Source organism: Callospermophilus lateralis, chromosome 3, assembly GCF_048772815.1.
Source record: "Callospermophilus lateralis isolate mCalLat2 chromosome 3, mCalLat2.hap1, whole genome shotgun sequence".
Taxonomy (NCBI): Eukaryota; Metazoa; Chordata; class Mammalia; order Rodentia; family Sciuridae; genus Callospermophilus; species Callospermophilus lateralis.
The window spans coordinates 62,230,715-62,248,551 of NC_135307.1; the positions used below are offsets into that span (position 1 = coordinate 62,230,715).

A 17,837-nucleotide genomic window follows, 5' to 3' on the forward strand; every position below is an offset into this window, starting at 1 on the left:
TTGCGTCGCGCTTCCGACGACTTCCTGCGGCTCCTCTCGCGGGGATTGGCTGTTGGCGGCGTTGTGGCTGAGCTCGTGTTCGGCGGCAGTATCGTCAGCGGCTGCAGCAAAGAAGAGTTTGGCGCGATGGTGAGAAAGGCCTCAGCGGCTACCCGAATCCCTCAGCCTTCGGGGCAACCTCTTCCCCGTACATCTTCCTGGCCTTCCCACCCGCAACCATCTTTCGCCAGCGTGCTGCTCCCGGCCCCTGCAGTTCGCGGGTCGACCCTTCTTCCTCTTCCCGCCGTGGAGACGCCGGGCCTGGCTTTAGGCCCCGGACCCGGGTCCGCCCTGCCGTCGCGCGCCCTCCTGTTTTTTGGATCAAAGCGTGCCCTGGGTCTAAGAACGCGCTCTCTCCCGAATGCTAGTTGGTGGAGGAAGGCGTGGTGATGGTGCTTTTTGCCTCCAAATAGTCAAGCTTACTGTAGGAACAATGGCCTAGGGGATGTTTCCGAAACTGACAGATTTGTCAGTTTACTGTACCCCGCATGTTGGCCAGGCCGAGTCATATTTGCTTTGTAGTGTGCTTCTTCAGCCATACCCTATTGTATTTGTGTTTTCTAAGATCTGTGGGTGCATCATTTAGCGTTTCAATCAACCTCAATCCCCATTCTTACCCTTGTACTCTTCTGAAAAGATAGGCTCAGCTCGGAGTCCAGGCCTTTTAGAATCTGATTAGGGTGATAGCGAAGTGGTTGGATTTTTTTCATTTGTTTTGCTTTTAAATCAAAAGGGAGATGGCAACAGGGATTACAGGGACGCAGGGTTTTTCTACATTTACTCTTTCTTTTTCTGGTTGTTGAAGTTATTGTTAACAAGCTAACTTTTCCAGGTTATACTTTCTGAGCTGCTTCATTTGTTTGACCCAATGTAGTCTTCTAAGGAGGACTGAAAATTGAAGGCCAGGTTTTAGTTCCCATTTTGCCATAACTAGCCATGTGACCTTGCCTAAGCCATCTACCTGAGTTTCCTTCTTTCTCTACTTGTAAATCACTATTTGGTATTGTATTAAAATATTTAAATTCTGAGAAAGTGACAGCAACAAATATCAATCCATTTTCAATAGACAATTGTCAGTGATAGCTTCAGTTTGTTTCTCTTTTTTGTTTTAAGTTTGGGGAGAGCGTTTGAAACTAATTAGCAAACTATGTATTGTAATAATTCTGCAATAACAGAATGACTCTATTTCGGGTTCATATGTGTGGGACTTTGCTTTTCAAAGCCAGGTTAACTATTCATCAGAATGAGTCACTGTTGTTTGGCAATCAGAATAAGGTTTTTATTAAGGAAATTTTGCATGACTTTTAAAATATAATCACATTTCATTCTAGTAGTTTTTAATCCTTTTTGGGGGGGGGATATAAACTTTGCCCTCTGGTTGATTTTTAAGACTAGATAAGAAAAGCAATGTATAATATAACTATTTCTGTATGTTATTCTTTGAAATAAACTAGTCTGTAATTTGTATTAGAACTAGAACAAAGTGAATATAATAGCAATTTTATAGCTAGTGTATAACCCAAGCCCTGTTGCAGAGTGCAATAGTATGGCAAATGATACAGAAATTGCCCCCCACCCCCACTCACACACTAGGCAAGTGAACCCAGAGCTTTATGTTAGTATTTAATTAATCATCCCTGCATGCATGGCAAAAAAAAGAGGGGGTGGCAAGGGGATAATTTCAATAGAGTAGTGATTCTCAACTGAGCAAGATTCTCCCAAACTCCAGGACATTTGGTAATATCTAGAAACATTTTTGGTTTTCACAACTTTGGGAGGAAAATGTGGAATCTAGTGGGTATGGGCCAGGGATGATGCTAAACATCCTACACTGCCCAGAGAATCATCTCTCCCAAAATGTAATAGAGAATGAGAAACCCTGAAATTGACCCACCAACAGAAACATGCTCCCCAGTAAGCTTGAGAGGGAAGCCATAAATCTATCTGCTCTTCTTCAGGCATATTCTTATTTCTTACTGTTTTAAATCAGTCTAACAATTTCATGAATCCAGTGTTTAAAAATAATTGATTTTGCTATAAGATAGCTCCTGAAGGGTAGTCATCTACCAGGTGAATAGTTTAATGGATTTTTTTAGGGCAATACTAATTTTTTACAGCCAGTTTTATCTTATGTCTTGATGTTAGACTGTAACCCCTGTATAAAATATGATTCTACCATTGTGCTAAAGTTGGAAAAAGAACATTGGTGATACAGTGCTTGCAATGATTTTTCTCTTTATCCAAGTTTTTAATTGGGAACTTAATAGGGCTGGAGATAAAAAGTGATCAGTGGAGACAGAAAACCTTTGTAGGTTTATAATTTAGTTGGAAAGAAAAGGCAGTACAAAGGAACTTTTGCTGAGTACCTGCAGCCAATAAGTGAACTCCACCTTTGAGAAAGAGTCATTAGGACCCGGGAGACTTTACAGGAGAGAGGTGAATACAGCTGTTAATATCACGCTTGGGCCAAGCCCTAAATATTGTAAGATGAACAACCTGATCAATTACATTTTAATAACTGACATGTATTGTGGCATAAATGGGAATTTATGTCATAATGTGAATTTCTCAAATATAAGTCTGAAACTTACATTGAAATTCCTTTTTCCCTTGTAGTCTCATACCATTCTGCTGGTACAGCCAACCAAGAGGCCAGAAGGCAGAACTTATGCTGACTATGAATCTGTGAATGAATGCATGGAAGGTAAGTTTAACACTAATCAAGGAGTAGAAATCTTTGAGGTTTTTTTTCCTGCCCTGATATGCTTTAATGCTCACAATTGTAATCACAGTGGCTCAGGAGGCTAAGGCAGGAGGATCATGAGTTCAAAGCCAGCCTCAGCAAAAGCAAGGCACCGATTAACTCTGTGAGACCCCGTCTCTAAATTAATATACAAAACAGGGCTGGTGATGTGACTCAGTTGGCAAGTACCCCTGAGTTTAATCTCTGATATCCCACCCCCCACATTGGAGTATGTGGAAAGTCTAACTGGTTTAGACTTAAAATCTGCCATGTAAAACCAACAATGAGTATAACTGAAAAAAAGCTACTAGGAATCAGATATCTTCTAAAAAGCTAGCTAAAGTCCATATTTTACATTGGGGTTTATTCTTTGCATACTACAGTTTTATGGATTTTGCCAAATTCATGAAGTCATGAATTTATCATTAGAGAATCATACAAAATACTTTGACAGCCCTAAAAATTATTTGTGTTCAGCCTGTTTGTTCTTCCTGCCACACCCTCCAGACCCCTGACAACCAGTGATCTTATTACTGTCTCTATAGTTTTGCCTTTTCTAGAATGTCGTATTTTGGCATTCTTCATTGTCTTTGAATGATTGGTTCTAGGACCTCCTCACAGATACCAAAATCTGCAGATGTTCAAATCCTTTATATAAAATGATGTGGTATTTGCATATAACCTACATAAACCCTCCTGCACACTTTATCTAAGTCATTTACAATACTTAATATAGTATAAATTCAATGTAAACAGTTGTTCTACTTTATTGTTTAGAGAATAATGACATGAAAATTGTATGTTCAGTACAAATGTAGTTTCTTTCTTCATATGTATTTAATTCATACTTGAATGCATGGATGCCAAATCTATGTACATGAAGTGCTGACTGTACTTAATGGTTTAAATTATTATCACATGTAGCCTTCTTGTGCTGGCTTCTTTCATTTAACAATATGCATTTGAGGTTCTTCTATGTCTTGTCATGACTGAATAGCTCCTTTTTTTTTCCTTTTTTTAAAATTAGAAATGGTGCTATATTTTCCATTTTAAAAAGTTAAAAAATGAGGATCCTGGTGTGTAGTTCAGTGATATCAGTGATAAAGCACTGAACTAGCATGCATGAGACCCTAGGCTCTATCCCCAGTGCTGTTTTCTTTTTCTTTTTTTTTGATGAGATGAGGGGGCCTGGTACCAGTGATTGATCTCAGAGGCACTCAACCACTAAGCCATGTCCCCGGCCCTATTTTATATTTTACTTAGAGACAAATTCTCACCAAGTTGTTTAGCACCTTGCTTTTGATCAAGCTGACTTTGAACTTGGGAATTTCCTGTCGGGATTCTCCTCTTGAACCACTGAGATTACAGGCATGCATCATTGCGCCCTGCTCCCAGAGCTGTTTAAAAAAAAAAAGTTAAAAATGTTAAAGCAAAATTACTGAATCAGTTCTTACATGGTGATTGTCAAATGATAATTTTCTTTGTTATGTTACTTAATATTTCCCTGTAAAGCAGAACTTTTACTCCCCCCAAAAAAAATTTTTTTAAAAAATGAAGACTTTTTTAGAGCAGCTTTAGGTTTATTTTTTTTTTAAAGACTGAACAGCTAAGGATATAGGTCAGTTGGTAGAGTGCTTGCCTTGCATGCATAAGGCCCTGGGTTCAATCCCCAGCACCACCAAAAATATTAAATAAAAAGATTGAAAAGTAGAGTCCCAACAGACCTTTCTTTCCCTGTCCCCTCCCAGTTTTCCTTAATACTACATTTTGTATTAGTGTGATACATTTGTTTCACTTGATGAAGCAATATTGATGTTAATTAAAGTTCACAGTTATACTTTAAGGTTCACTTTTTGTTTTGAACATTTATAGACTTTAATGTATGTATAAGACATGTATCTACCATTATTCTATCATACAGAATAGTTTCACTATCCTGAAAATACGGTGTCCTACCTATACGTTCCTCCTCCAAACCGCTAGCAATCACCACCTCTACTTTACTATCTCTGGTTTTGCCATTTCCAAAATGTCACGTTGGAATTACATAGTATGTAGCATTTTCTGATTAGCTTCTTTCACCTGTGTTTTTTCATGTGTTTTAGCTCTTTTTTTTATTGAATAATATTCCATTGTATTAATGTATCACCGTTTGGTTATCTATGTACCTATTAAAGAACACCTTTGTTGCTTCTTTTGGGGCAATTATTATTAAAGCCACATGAGTTTTTTTATGGATGTGCATTTTCAACTCATTTGGGTAAAAACCTAGTAGTGTGATTATTGAATCATATGGTTAAGACTATGTTTGACTTAGTAAGAAACTGCCAAACTGTCTATAGAAGTGGCTATACCATTTCATGTCCCCACCAGAAATGAATGAGCACTCCTTTCACTCTGCATCCTTGCCAGTGTTTGGTGGTGTCATTACTTCAGGTTTAAGCAAATCTAATAAGTGTGTGGAGGTGATCAGTGAGTGATACATGATGTTGGACCTTTTTTTTATACACTTATTTGCCATCTGTTTCTTTGGTGAGCTCTTTGTTCAGATCATCAGTTCACTTTTTTATTGAGCATATTGCTGAGTTTTAGAAGTTCTTGATGTATTTTGGATACAAGTCCTTTACCACATAATGTGATTTTTTTTTTGGTCATCTTTGTTTCTTGAATAGTGTCCTTTGCAACTTGAATATTAATTTTCATGAAGTCCAGTTTATGTGATTTTTCTTTCATTGCTTATGATTTGTCATCTAAGAAACCATTGGTCTAATCAAATATTCATGTTTTTTTCCCAGACTTTTTTTTTTGTGTGTGTGTGTGCTTGGGTTGAACCCAGGAACACCAAGAAAACCACTGAGCGACATCCCCAGCCCATTTAAAAATAAAAAGTTTTATTTTGAGACAAAGTCTTGCTCAGTTGCTTAGGGCCTTGCCATCCTGCTGAAGCTGGCTTTGAACTTGGAATCCTGCCTTACACTCCCAAGCTGCTGGTGTGTGCCACGAAGCCCAGATTTCTAAGACTTTCTATCATTTTACCAATTACTTTTAGGTCTCTGGTCCATTTTGAATGATTATTTATTTATAGTGTGAGGAATGGACCCAGCTTCATTTTTTTGCACGAGACTATTCAATTGTGTTAGCACCATTTGTTGAAGATCATTAATTCTTTGTTGAGTTTTCCAGGCACTGTTGTTTTTTTTTTTTTTTTTTTTTAAGTTGTAGATGGACACAATATCTTTATTTTTTTATTTATTTTTATGTGGTGCTGAGGATTGAACCCAGGGGCTCACATATGTGAGGCAAGCACTCTACCACCAAGCTACAACCCCAGCCCTCTAGACACTGTTAATGAAAAGCAATTGGCTATAAATGTGAAGGTTTGTTTCTGGATTCATTTCTGTTACACTGATGTATGTGCTTGTCCCTATGCTAGTATCACTCTCTCAATTACAATAACTTTGTAAGTTTTAAATCAGAACTTTGTTCTTTTTTTGAAATAGTTTGGTTATCCTGGATCTCTTGAATATCCATGTCAAATTTAGGATCAACTTGTCCATTTATTATTTCATTATTTCAAATTATTTCCAGCTCAGTGTAGATATTGCATTGAATACATAGATCATTTGGAGGGAGTATTACCATCTCTCTTTTTTTCTTTTTGCAGTACTAAGGATTGAACCCCCTCGGGCTCATGTATGCTAAGTGAGCACTCTTACCACTGAACTTTTTTTTTTTTTTTTTTTTTTTTTTTTAATTTGATTGTGAGCCAGAGTCTCACTAAGTTTCCCAGGCTAGCCTCAAACTTGAAATCTTCCTGTCTTCACCTCCCCAATAGCTGGAATGAAAAGCAGGTGTGTCCACTGCACATCATATTAAATCTTCAATCCGTGAACTTGGATTCCTTTTCATATATTTAGGTCTTTACTTTCAATGACATTTTTAGTTTTCAGTGTACAAGTCTTGTGCTTCTTTTTTATTAAATTTGCTCCCAAGAACTTTATTCTTTTTTATACCATTGTAAATGGAGTGGGTTTTTTTTAAAATTTCATTTTATGTTGGTTTATTGTTAGGTCTAGAAATTCAGTTGATTTTCATATGTTGATCTTACATCCTGCAAGTTTGCTCTACTCATTCATTAGTTCTGTTACATTTTTGGTGGTTTCCTTAGGATGTTCTGCACAACAGAGAAAGTTGTACTTCTTCTCTTGCAGGTATAAATGTCTGTTTTCTTTCTTGCCCAATCACCCTTGCTAGAATATGTAGTACAGTGTTGAATGCAAGTGGTGAGAGTAGATATTTCAGTCTTCTTCCTAATCTATGCAGAAAAGCATCCAGTCTTTCACCATTAAGCATAATGGTAGCTATGAATCAATGTCTTTTTAAAGTGAACAATGAGTTTATTTTATTGGTTTTATATCCTTTTCAGATAATGTGCTCTGTAGACAATTGTTAGTGATGTGACTTTGCTTATTTTAGTACCTTTATTATATTTGAGTAGAGAAGTGTATTACATGTGCTAATGCTTTATTATTTCATTATTTCACCTAATCCTCACAATCATATGAAGAGGTACTATTGTTATCTCCCTTTGATAGGAAAGGCTTACTGGTAGGGTCATTTGCCCAGGATTTTATAATTACTAAAGGTAGAGCTGGAATTCAGGTCTGTTGGAATCTAGGATTCAGGATCTTAAGTACCATATTAAGATAAGCTTTGGGGGCTTGGGATGTGGCTCAAATGGTAGCGTGCTCGCCTAGCATGCATGAGGCACTGGGTTCGATCCTCAGTACCACATAAAAATAAAATAAAGACATTGTGTTCACCTAAAAAACTAAAAAATAAACATTAAAAAATAAAAAAGATAAGCTTCAAGCTGGGTGTGGTGTCACATGCCTGTGATCCTAGTGACTCTGGAGGCTAAGACAGTAGGATCACAAGTTTAAGACCAGCCTCAACAACTTAGTGAGATCCTGTCTCAAAAATAAAAGGGGCTGGGGATATATAGCTCAGTGGCTTAGTGGTTGAGTACCCTGGACTTTAATCCTTAGTACCAAAAAAAAAAAAAAAAAAAACCCTTAAGATAGACCTATTGCCAATTTTTATTGATATTTTTGTTGTTATTGTTGTTGCATCAAAATCCAAAGGCAAACTATTCATTTGTCACCATTATTCCAAAGTGTGGTGTTTTTCTTTACATACTTTGTAGTTTTTGGAAGATTTATTGAAAAATCTGACTTAACGAACCACAGTATTATCCTTGTGTGTGTGTGTGCTAGAGATCAAACCCATGTATGCTAGGCAAGTGCTCTACCAGTGAGCTATATCCTCAGCCCTTGGTTATAATTTTTTTGAACCATCAGATGACAAACCTTTAAAAGCACATTTAGCTCCAATGGTTTGAAGTAATCATTTTATTATTAAGGCACAAAATGGCTACCAACATTCTAATGAATTTGTAAAGTTGCTAGTGGCAGTAATTAAAATGATCAAGCTACAGTTCTTTTCCCAGCCCAATTTTACTAAAATAAATATGATATCAACATAAAGAACTACTCATACAGGCTTATGCAGTTGTAAGTTCTTTTTCCCTCCTCTTTCAGGAGTTTGTAAAATGTATGAAGAACATCTGAAGAGAATGAATCCCAACAGCCCCTCTATCACATATGATATAAGTCAGTTGTTTGATTTCATCGATGATCTGGCAGACCTCAGCTGTCTTGTGTGAGTACTAGCCACCTTATCTTTAACTTGCACTTTTCTATTGTGTATCTGAGGTGATTTATGATATTGGGAGTTCATTGTGTCTGATATTGGTATTTGCATTTTGCATACTTTATGCTAGTTAATATTTTACTTACATATATAGATCATAAATTAAGTTGATAACATAATGCCAAAGGTGCAGGATATCTTAAACTTTGCTATTGATACAGTTACTATGCAGAGAGGCTTGTAATTAATAAATTTCATATCCTTTTTTTTTTATATATACCTAATCTTTTTCTTAGGCCCCCGAATCTTCCAGTCTTTATCCTAAAGTAGTTGGCTTTGAATTAAAACTAAGATTGTTCTTTTTAAAACTTAAATATATATAGAATTGAAGTTTAATTTTAATCCTGCTTTGTGTAAATATTTTATTTACACAATATTTTTATTAGAATGAGGGTTTTCTTATAACAATAAATGTTTTGTATTTATAATCTGATTATCACTACTACTAAGAAGCATAAAGTGTTAAAGATTGACTCAATCTTCTCACAATAAATACAGCTCATTTTACAGAGAAAAATAGAAGCACTTTAGGATGACATTCAGTCATCAGGTGCTTGAATACTTACTATATGCCAGGCACCAAGTTAGAATATGAGGGAACAGTGTTGAAAACATACGGACCTATCTGTAGGCACTTCTGGACCATTAATTCAGCCAAGCCTAGAATCTGGCTGCACCATGCTGTCTCCCCTGAAATTCTTGGTGAAGACAAGCATTTCCTTAGGATTTTGGAGTTTTGCTTGCTCATAACATTCATATGATCCAGTTCTGGTCTAAGATATGTTAATAAGAAATTTATATCTAGGGCTGGGGATGTGGCTCAAGTGGTAGCGCTCTCGCCTGGCATGCGCGCGGCCCAGGTTCGATCCTCAGCACCACATACAAACAAAGATGTTGTGTCCACTGAAAACTAAAAAATAAATATTAAAAAAATTAAAAAAAAGAAATTTATATCTAAATAAGTTCAGGAAACTATGAGGCCCACAGAACTATAGGTATCATTATAGTCTAACATGTATCTTAAATTAATATGTATGGATCTTATTCTAATAAATATTTGTTGAATGTTAGCCCAACAACAACAGTCACCTCAGTATCTATGGACATTGGTTCTAAGGATTCTCTACCCTTGCAGATATCAAAAATCTGAGGGTTCTTAAGTTCCTTTGTATAATGGTATGCTATTTGCATATAACCTGTGTACATCCTCCCATGTACTTTAAATCATCTCTAGGTTACTTAAAAGTCTGTACATTGACAGTACAGATGCCCATCCCGCCAATATTTTCCATAAGCTGTTCAAATCTGAGAATGCAGAACTGTGGATACGGAGGGTTGACTGTGTGCTTAGGGACAAGGAGGGCCTTGTGTAGATAGGTTGCAGTTTTTTGTGTTTTGTGCTAGGGATGGAACCCAGGACCTCACATATGTTAAGCAAGCACTCCATACTGAGCTACATCCCAGCCCTTGGATTTTTACTTGCAGTAGCTAGAAAGTGGTTCACTAAAATGGTGATGTTTGATTATAGACTTGGATGAGAAAATAAGCCATCCTGATATCTACAGAGAAAAAAATAAGTGTACTAGACAGAGGGGAAGGGGACAGCTAGTTGTAAGAATTCTGAGACAAGAGTGTGCCCTGCCCTGATGTGTTTGAAACTTATATAAAAGCCTATAAGGGTACAGAGGAGTGTAGAGTAGATTAGAGGTCCCGGGAGCAATGATATTCTAGGAGCCAGTACAGAAGTGTTTCATGTTATTGATAGTCCAACAAATGGGATCTGAGAAGTGATCCCTGGAGTGGCACTGAGAATGTCTTTGGTGACTTCCAAAGCAGTTTTGGTAGAGTGACAAAGTTTTTATTTACAGATTTCAGTTATTTTAGAGGTGTGAGAACAGAGGCATTGTAGGCAACTGATACAAAACCAATGTTTTAATCAATGCATCAAAGAAATTGAGATGTATCTAATAACTGCAGGAGCAAATAGCCTTTTATGGGTGTTTTTGAAGAGGTGAAAAATAGTGGGAAGTTTGCAGGCTAGTGGGATGATTTAATAGAGGGAGGAATTGATGGCATTAGAATCTTGGACAGTGCATTAGTAGTAAAGAGGGGAAGGTAGGTGGTATGGGTGGAAGATTGGGGAAATTATTTTCTGATTGCTTCAGCTGTTTCAGGAAAATAGGAAGCAAGAACACTGAAGTCAGGTGGAGGAGAAAGTGTTGTAGGTTTATGGAGAAGTAAAAAATCATCTAAGAGGACAAAGGTATTAAGGGTTGCTTGGTTTCCGGGAAAAACTAAGTATCCTCTTTGGTACCTGATAATGCATTTAAAGTAAAATCTGTTATCATCATGGGCTTTCTTCTAGTCACTCCTGGATGGCTACAGGTAAGGAATAGGTCGTGGTCAGTCAACATTTTGCTAAAGATTGGAGATGTGTGCAAGGAAACAATAAGGGATCAGTGACCATAAAATTAAATTGGAGGTAGGGGCACTGGAGACAGATAGAATCAATTTAATTGTAGGTTCCCTGGAGTCAAAGAAAACAAATGAGATGCTCAAAATTGGGTGATAGATAATGACAAGGTCTGCTGGATCTGGCCGAGGAGGAGCAGGGAGACAAGATGTTTGGAAATTATATTGGAAAAGACGTTGGCATTGAGGGGTGTAGGTGTCAGCAGAATCATCTACTAGACATAAAATCACCAATAACGTGTTTTTACTGTCTAGAATTTAAGAAGCAGCTATGTTTTTGTTCACTATTTTATCTCCAATGTCTAGAATAGTATCTGACACACTGCACTAAGTGAATATTGGTTGTAAAAATGCATGTCACTGGGCTGGGGTTGTTGCTCAGCGGTAGAGCGCTCGCCTAGCATGTGCAAGGCGCTAGGTTCAGCACCACATAAAAATAAATAAAAGTATTGTGTCCAACTCTAAAACCTAAAAAAAAAAAAAATGCATGTCACCCATATAATATGATTTGAAGCATAATTTGTTGAAATGGTTTGTAATTTTCCTCCCCCTCCCCCTTTTTTAATGTTACAGAATTATATTCTCTAAACAAAGGTGAAAGAGGGGCTGGGGTTGTGGCTCAGTGGAAGAACACTTGCCTAGCATGTGTGAGACACCGGGTTCGATCCTCAGCCTCACATAAAAATAAAATAAAGATATAATGTCCACCTGTAACTAAAAAAAATACATATTTTTTAAAAAGTGAAAGAATCTGACATTTTATGCTAAATTTTGGAGGATCTTATATTAGAAATCTTAATTATTTATCTGATCAAGTTGGAGATTTATATTTGTCCCAAGTGTATTGGCGTTGAGAAGTTTTTACATTTGGAATTTAAAACTGACTAGATGTTTCATTTGGAACTTAAGGCTTTAATAGAGTTCATATACAAATGAATGGTAATCTTCATGATTTTTTAAAACATCACTTAGACATCGGTTATCTCATTACCCGTAAATGGGAAGTAACTTAAAGCTAAGGAAAGATTGTTTTACTCACCTTGGGAGGGACTGTGGTTAAGAACTAACAGGAGTTTCTGAGTTGGAATTTTCTCACCATTTTCAACTCTCTTGAGCCGGTTAACTCAGTATTGCTAAACTTCAATTTGCTCATTTGTAAAATTTGTTTATTGGTACTGGGAGTTGAACCCAGGGGCATTTAACTACTGACCCACATCCCCAGCCCCCCCCCCCTTTTTTTTTTTTTTTTGAGACAAGGTCTCACTGAGTTACTAGGGCCTTGCTAAATTGATGAGGCTGGCCTTAAACTCAGGATCTTCCTGTTTCAGACTCTCTACTTGCTGGGATTATTGGCACAAGCCACCATGCCAGCTCATTTGTAAAATTTATATAAATGTACTTCACAAGACAACTTATGAGGCCCCAGTTGCTTGCTTAACACAGCCACATCAGATATACAGCAAGAACCCCATGTTAACTGGACTGATGAAGCCAGGACAAATTTTATTACAAGAATGTTCTGTAAAATTTGCCACAAATTTATGAATTTGTGGATTTCAATCTCCATAATGATAAGTTGTGCTGTTAAAAATGTTTCGGGTTTTTGGCAACACAAAAAGCACACAAAGTAAAACACTGATTATAAGGGACATTCTGCAAGTATGTTACTTCATGATAGGATATAACTTTGTGCTTTTAAATGTATCTTGCTTGCTAAGATAGTATTACCTAGATAATTCTTTCCAGCTCATGTAATTCAGATATGAGAGAGATAAATGGTAATCTGTAGTTTTTAATTGTCTCTTTGAAAAACTATAAATTGTAGGTTAAATTGTGTTTCTGTTTCTAATGTTGAAAATTGAATTTAGGATTTAGAATTATTTTTCCCACATGACTTAGGTTGTGTCTCATTTGTTATTTGAATATTCTAGAGAAAGTATTTCCAAAGAGGTCACATACTGTTGTGATACTTCTTATGAGCATACTTTACACTGAGCTACATTCCCAGCCCTTTATTTTAAGAGAGGGTCTCTCTTAAGTTGCCCAGGCTGTCCTTGAACTTTCAGTCCTCCTACCTCATCCTAACCCACGACTTTTTAAAATCCTTTTCCCCAAAACCTCTTTTTTAAAGCAGTATAAGGCTCAGGGTTCAGCTCAGTGGTAGAACACTTGCCTAGCAAGCCAGAACCAGGTTGAATCATCAACATCACAACGGAAAAAAAAATAAACTAAAAAACAGTATAGCAAAAAAATGGAATGTATAACTTGATGAAACCCAGGGCAAACTGTATTAATAAAAATTTAGACAGAGAATTTGTCGAACTTGTTTCAGTTTTCTCACCTATGTTTTAAGATGAAAATAATAGCCTTTTGAATGTACAAGATTTCCTTGTTTGTGATATTTTCTTCCACAACTGTTGTAATGAGAAGGTACTCCTAATCAGGAAGGCAACCTCATATCAGCAGAGACAGTGCTGATTTATTTCTTGGTTCAGACCCTCAGATTGTTATGATAAATGCCTACATGCATTTACCAAAACAATGGGCTGAAAGATTGATTTGTACCAATAGCTAAGAATTTTTTTAATATACTTAACATTCAATTGTCACACTTTCAAATGCTAGTTAAAAGCCATCACCTTACAGCCTTCCATAAAGAAGGCATTATTATTATTTCATGAGCTGGAAAATAGCTTGCAGGAATGATTTTGTGGGATGGAATGGTCTCTCTCTCTCCCATCCAGGTATGAAAGTTCTAAGAATTATCTTTTTTTAATTTTTATGTGGTGCTGAGGTTCGAACCCAGTTCCTCACACATGTGAGGCAAGTGCTTTATTTTCTTTCTTTCTTTTTTTTTTAGTTGTAGTTGGACACGATATCTTTATTTTATTTTCATGTGGTGCTGAGGATTGAACCCAGAGCCTTGCACATGCTGGCGAGCACTCTACCACTGAGCCACAAACCCAGCCAAGAATTATCTTACTTTTTAGAGTGTTTCTCACTGAAACAAGGATGCTTAGTAGAATATTTGGTTAATAATTTTTACAAATTGGAAAACTTTTGCATTTTTTAAATAAACCAGTTCTGGCCTTACCAGAGGAAAAAATGTGATGGTCATTATATAAAGCATTCCTACTTTGGAATTTGTTTCCCTTACCAAAAATTGGTATACAGGTTTCTAGCTTAGTGGGTAGTTAACAGTGAGGACTGTGATGTTAGGAGCGTATAAGCTCTTACTTGTCCAGTATCACTTAGCTATTAAGTTGCTTCACTTCTTTGAGCCTATGATCACTTACTTATAAAAAAGTAATCATAATTGTATAGGGTTACAAAAAGGAATACACATTTAAAACAGTAGCTAGTATTTGGTAAAGTCTTAAGTACTTACTGGTATAATTTTTTGCTGAGAAATTTTTAAAAATGAAGACTTTTTAAATGGCTAAAATGAGATATAACTGATAAATCAGATACTTTGTTTTTCTAAGGTATCTTCTTGGGCAAACTAAGTGAACCCCTGAGGGTAAACCAGGGCTCTGATCTTTCTGGGATGCTGTGTGGCATTCCCACCAGGTGGTGCACACAGCTTTGAAACACTGTATTTGTGTAATCTCTGGTGGCTTATTGCTTTTTTATACTGTAACTGTAGATGGGGGACTCCAAAAAGAATGTATTCTTAACAGCTAGATTTCAGTTGTAGGTCAGCTGGAAAGTTTCTTTTTCCAAGTTTTAGCATAATAAACTTAAGTGATTGGCTATAAAGTGTACTGTGGGCTCTGAAAACCAATGGAAGTTTTATTGCTAGTGTTACTCTTTACACCTTCACCCTTCTCTTCTGCTAAGAGAGGTTTTGGAGATTGCTATGTGTTCTGATAATTCTCCTCTACAGGCCTCTTACAGTATTTATTTACTTGTAGCACTGGGGTTAGAGCCCAGAGAAACTTGACCTGAACTACATCCCCAGCCCTTTTATGTTTTTTTGAGGCAGGGTCTTGCTAAGTTTAAGTTACCCTGGCCGGCTTTGAACTTGGGATTCCCTTGCTTCCCAGGTAGCTGGAATTATAGGTGTGCACCAGCATACCCAGACCTAGCCAAAATATAGGTTATAAGATTACTTGTCTTACTACTTTTGCAGGAGAGGCCTGGAGATGTAGCTCAGTGGTAGAGTGCTTATTTGATATACACCCGAGGCCCTGTTCAATCCCTAGCACTATTTAAAAAATAAAATCATATATAAAAAATCAGCAGGAACTCTTTTCCAGTATGATTAAGATTCCTTAGTGAATTCAAAAGTAAATTTATCAAATCTAAAATTTATAAAAAAATTTATCAAATTTATACTAGTGTTTAGTTTTGTTTTTTAATCACCAAAGGAACTGTAAAAATAGAAACTGTGTGGGAGAAAGAATACATGGTCAGATGGAAAATTTATTTTTTTCCAATCTTGTCACGGTAACCTTAAGTGATTGGCTATTAAGTGTACTGTGGGCTCTGAAAACCTTCTGCTGAGAAGTAGGTATGTGACATATTGAACATTTAACTTAAGAGCTCTGGGCCTTGATTTCTTTTCCCACAATAAGATTATACTAGGTGATCTGAAGTTCATATTGGTTAAAAATTAGCAGCTGTATAAGCAGCTTTTTCATTGAGATCATGTACAGGAGTGTGCACATCGTTGCCATCATGGGACAGTTATAATTTGAGGTTTAAACACGTGACAGTAATTGACCACTGTAACTTTGCTTATGACCTTTCTGTTCCTCAGTTACCGAGCTGATACCCAGACATACCAGCCTTATAACAAAGACTGGATCAAAGAGAAGATCTACGTGCTCCTTCGTCGGCAGGCTCAACAGGCCGGGAAATAATTGAGCTGGAAGCATTAGGGGGCTGGGGTGGGCTTGGAACACAGGTGTGTACAGCGTGCTGTAGTGAAAGTTTTGTATTATAGTAATCCTGTTTCCATTTTGTTACACTCTAGCCAAGATTGAATGTATTAGATGAAATGTGAGGGTCTTTGAGGATCTTTTCAATCTGAAACCCCAGTTGCCCCCTTTTTCTTTCTTCCTTTTTTTTTTTTTACTTAAACATTTTTATGATTTAGGTTGCAGTTGCTCTTTGTCAGTTTATGTTGGTTCCAGTCCTTCGAACTATTCATATCTGCTTTATAACATTCACTGTACTAACCCTTTAAGATCGGGTGGGGGGTGGTTGACACAGTTTAGTTATGTCCTCAAGATAAAGTCTTAGTGAAAAATAAATAAATGTTCTTTAGTTATGGTTTCTCACTGAGTGATTTTTTTTGTTTATTTTTTTACTTCAGAACACTGGATTATCTTGTAAAACATTATCAATTTTAAAACTAGTAGGCCACAACACAAAAGAATTTGAGGCAAGTTTACGTGCTGAAAACATTTTGCTGTGGTTTATGTGAAATAAGCTCTTAATAATGAGTTTATCAGGACATAATCCCATTGTAAGTTGAAAATATTCTAAGACCAAATGTCTTCGATATTCCTACAGAGAGGAATGCAGTATAGTATTTTCCCCTTGTGGTCATGTGGCCAACTAGGAGCTAGGTGTCAGTGCCATTACCCAGCATCACTCTACTGAATGCATATAATTTTCACACTGCCTTAAGTTCACAACCATCTGTAAAAGACTTTTTGGAAAAAAGCAGCTTGCCTGCTGCAGCAGCCAGATAAGCTCCTTGGCTTTGACCAAGTGCTCTTTCTGCGAGGTCCTTGGGCCCTTGTCAGAGCCTTCAGCAGTTGAATATTCATTTATCCACTTCTGTATGGAAGTCATATGGGCGAGAGAAGGCCCACAGAAAAGTACAAAATGATCTTCCTTTTAACGTAGAGACGTGTTGTGAATTGGACTTACCATATTATACTTCCAGTCATCAAATACATGGATGCTCCCTTATTCTTTTATCACTGTACCAGGTGGCTAGTGTCTTAACACACAATCTTCAGATTGGTAGATTTGGGGGAGAATTAGAGTATCTGACAAAGGTATAGCAGTGGATTAAAATTTCACTGTGAATCGGTCAGATTTTAAAGCTGAAGTCTCAGAGAAAAAAGTAGTGCTGGGAATTTGGCTCAGTAGAGAGTCTTCCCTGGAATGCATGAAGCCCAGAGTTTGATTCCCAGCACTGCAAAAAGAAAAGTCAGATGGTAGTGTTTTTCACTTGGCCTGCCCTGCTAAGAGAGTTTATTTCTCTAACAGATATGATCTTGGCTTCATATCAAGAACAAATCTGGAGAGAATGGGATTTTGAATCATTAAAAGCATAAGGGGGACTGGGGTTCTGGCTCATAGGTTGAGTGCTCGCCTAGCATGTGTGGGGCACTGGGTTCGATCCTCGGCACCACATAAAAATAGAAAAAAGGTACTGTGTCCATCTACAACTGAAAAATATGAATTTTTAAAAAGTGTAAGGTAAAGAGTAGGACTGGAATAAGCAAACATTTAACTGTGTCTGGTATTACACAGAAGTGAAACAAAAGTAGCCTTTTTGCTAAGGTGGAATCTGAAACGGGTAGCTACAACCACTGTGTATGTTGTTTGGTATATTTGGTATATTGATTGGTCGGCTTTGTCCCAACCATAAGTAATGAAGTTTTAATTTCTGCATATTAAGTGATGTATTACTACCCAAAGTGGAAACTAGTAGACAAATTACTAAAATCCTGATTCTCTAGCCTACCATACTATGTTTCATATACCTGAAGATTTTCAAAATTTTTCTTGTTAATGGCTGCATCTGTTCTTCATTGCCTAATCTAAGAATTTGCCAGAGTATAAAAGG

At 36.9% G+C, this 17,837-nt stretch overlaps 1 protein-coding gene across 1 annotated transcript; it reads left to right on the forward strand.

The window, feature by feature from the left end:
- The first annotated feature begins 52 nt into the window (after window positions 1-52).
- On the forward strand, window positions 53-16,306 carry Erh (ERH mRNA splicing and mitosis factor). Its single transcript, XM_076848306.1, has 4 exons — window positions 53-129; window positions 2,656-2,743; window positions 8,383-8,503; window positions 15,789-16,306. Exons 1-4 carry the CDS (start codon window positions 127-129, stop codon window positions 15,889-15,891), a joined length of 315 nt encoding a protein of 104 aa, XP_076704421.1. The 5' UTR covers window positions 53-126; the 3' UTR covers window positions 15,892-16,306.
- Window positions 16,307-17,837: the final 1,531 nt, after the last annotated feature.

Excerpts from the sequence above, each read along its gene's own strand:
- Erh (XM_076848306.1), top strand. Across the intron at positions 2,744-8,382 it reads TGTGAATGAATGCATGGAAG|GAGTTTGTAAAATGTATGAA; the intron begins GTAAGTTTAACA and ends CTCCTCTTTCAG. Across the intron at positions 8,504-15,788 it reads GCAGACCTCAGCTGTCTTGT|TTACCGAGCTGATACCCAGA; the intron begins GTGAGTACTAGC and ends TCTGTTCCTCAG.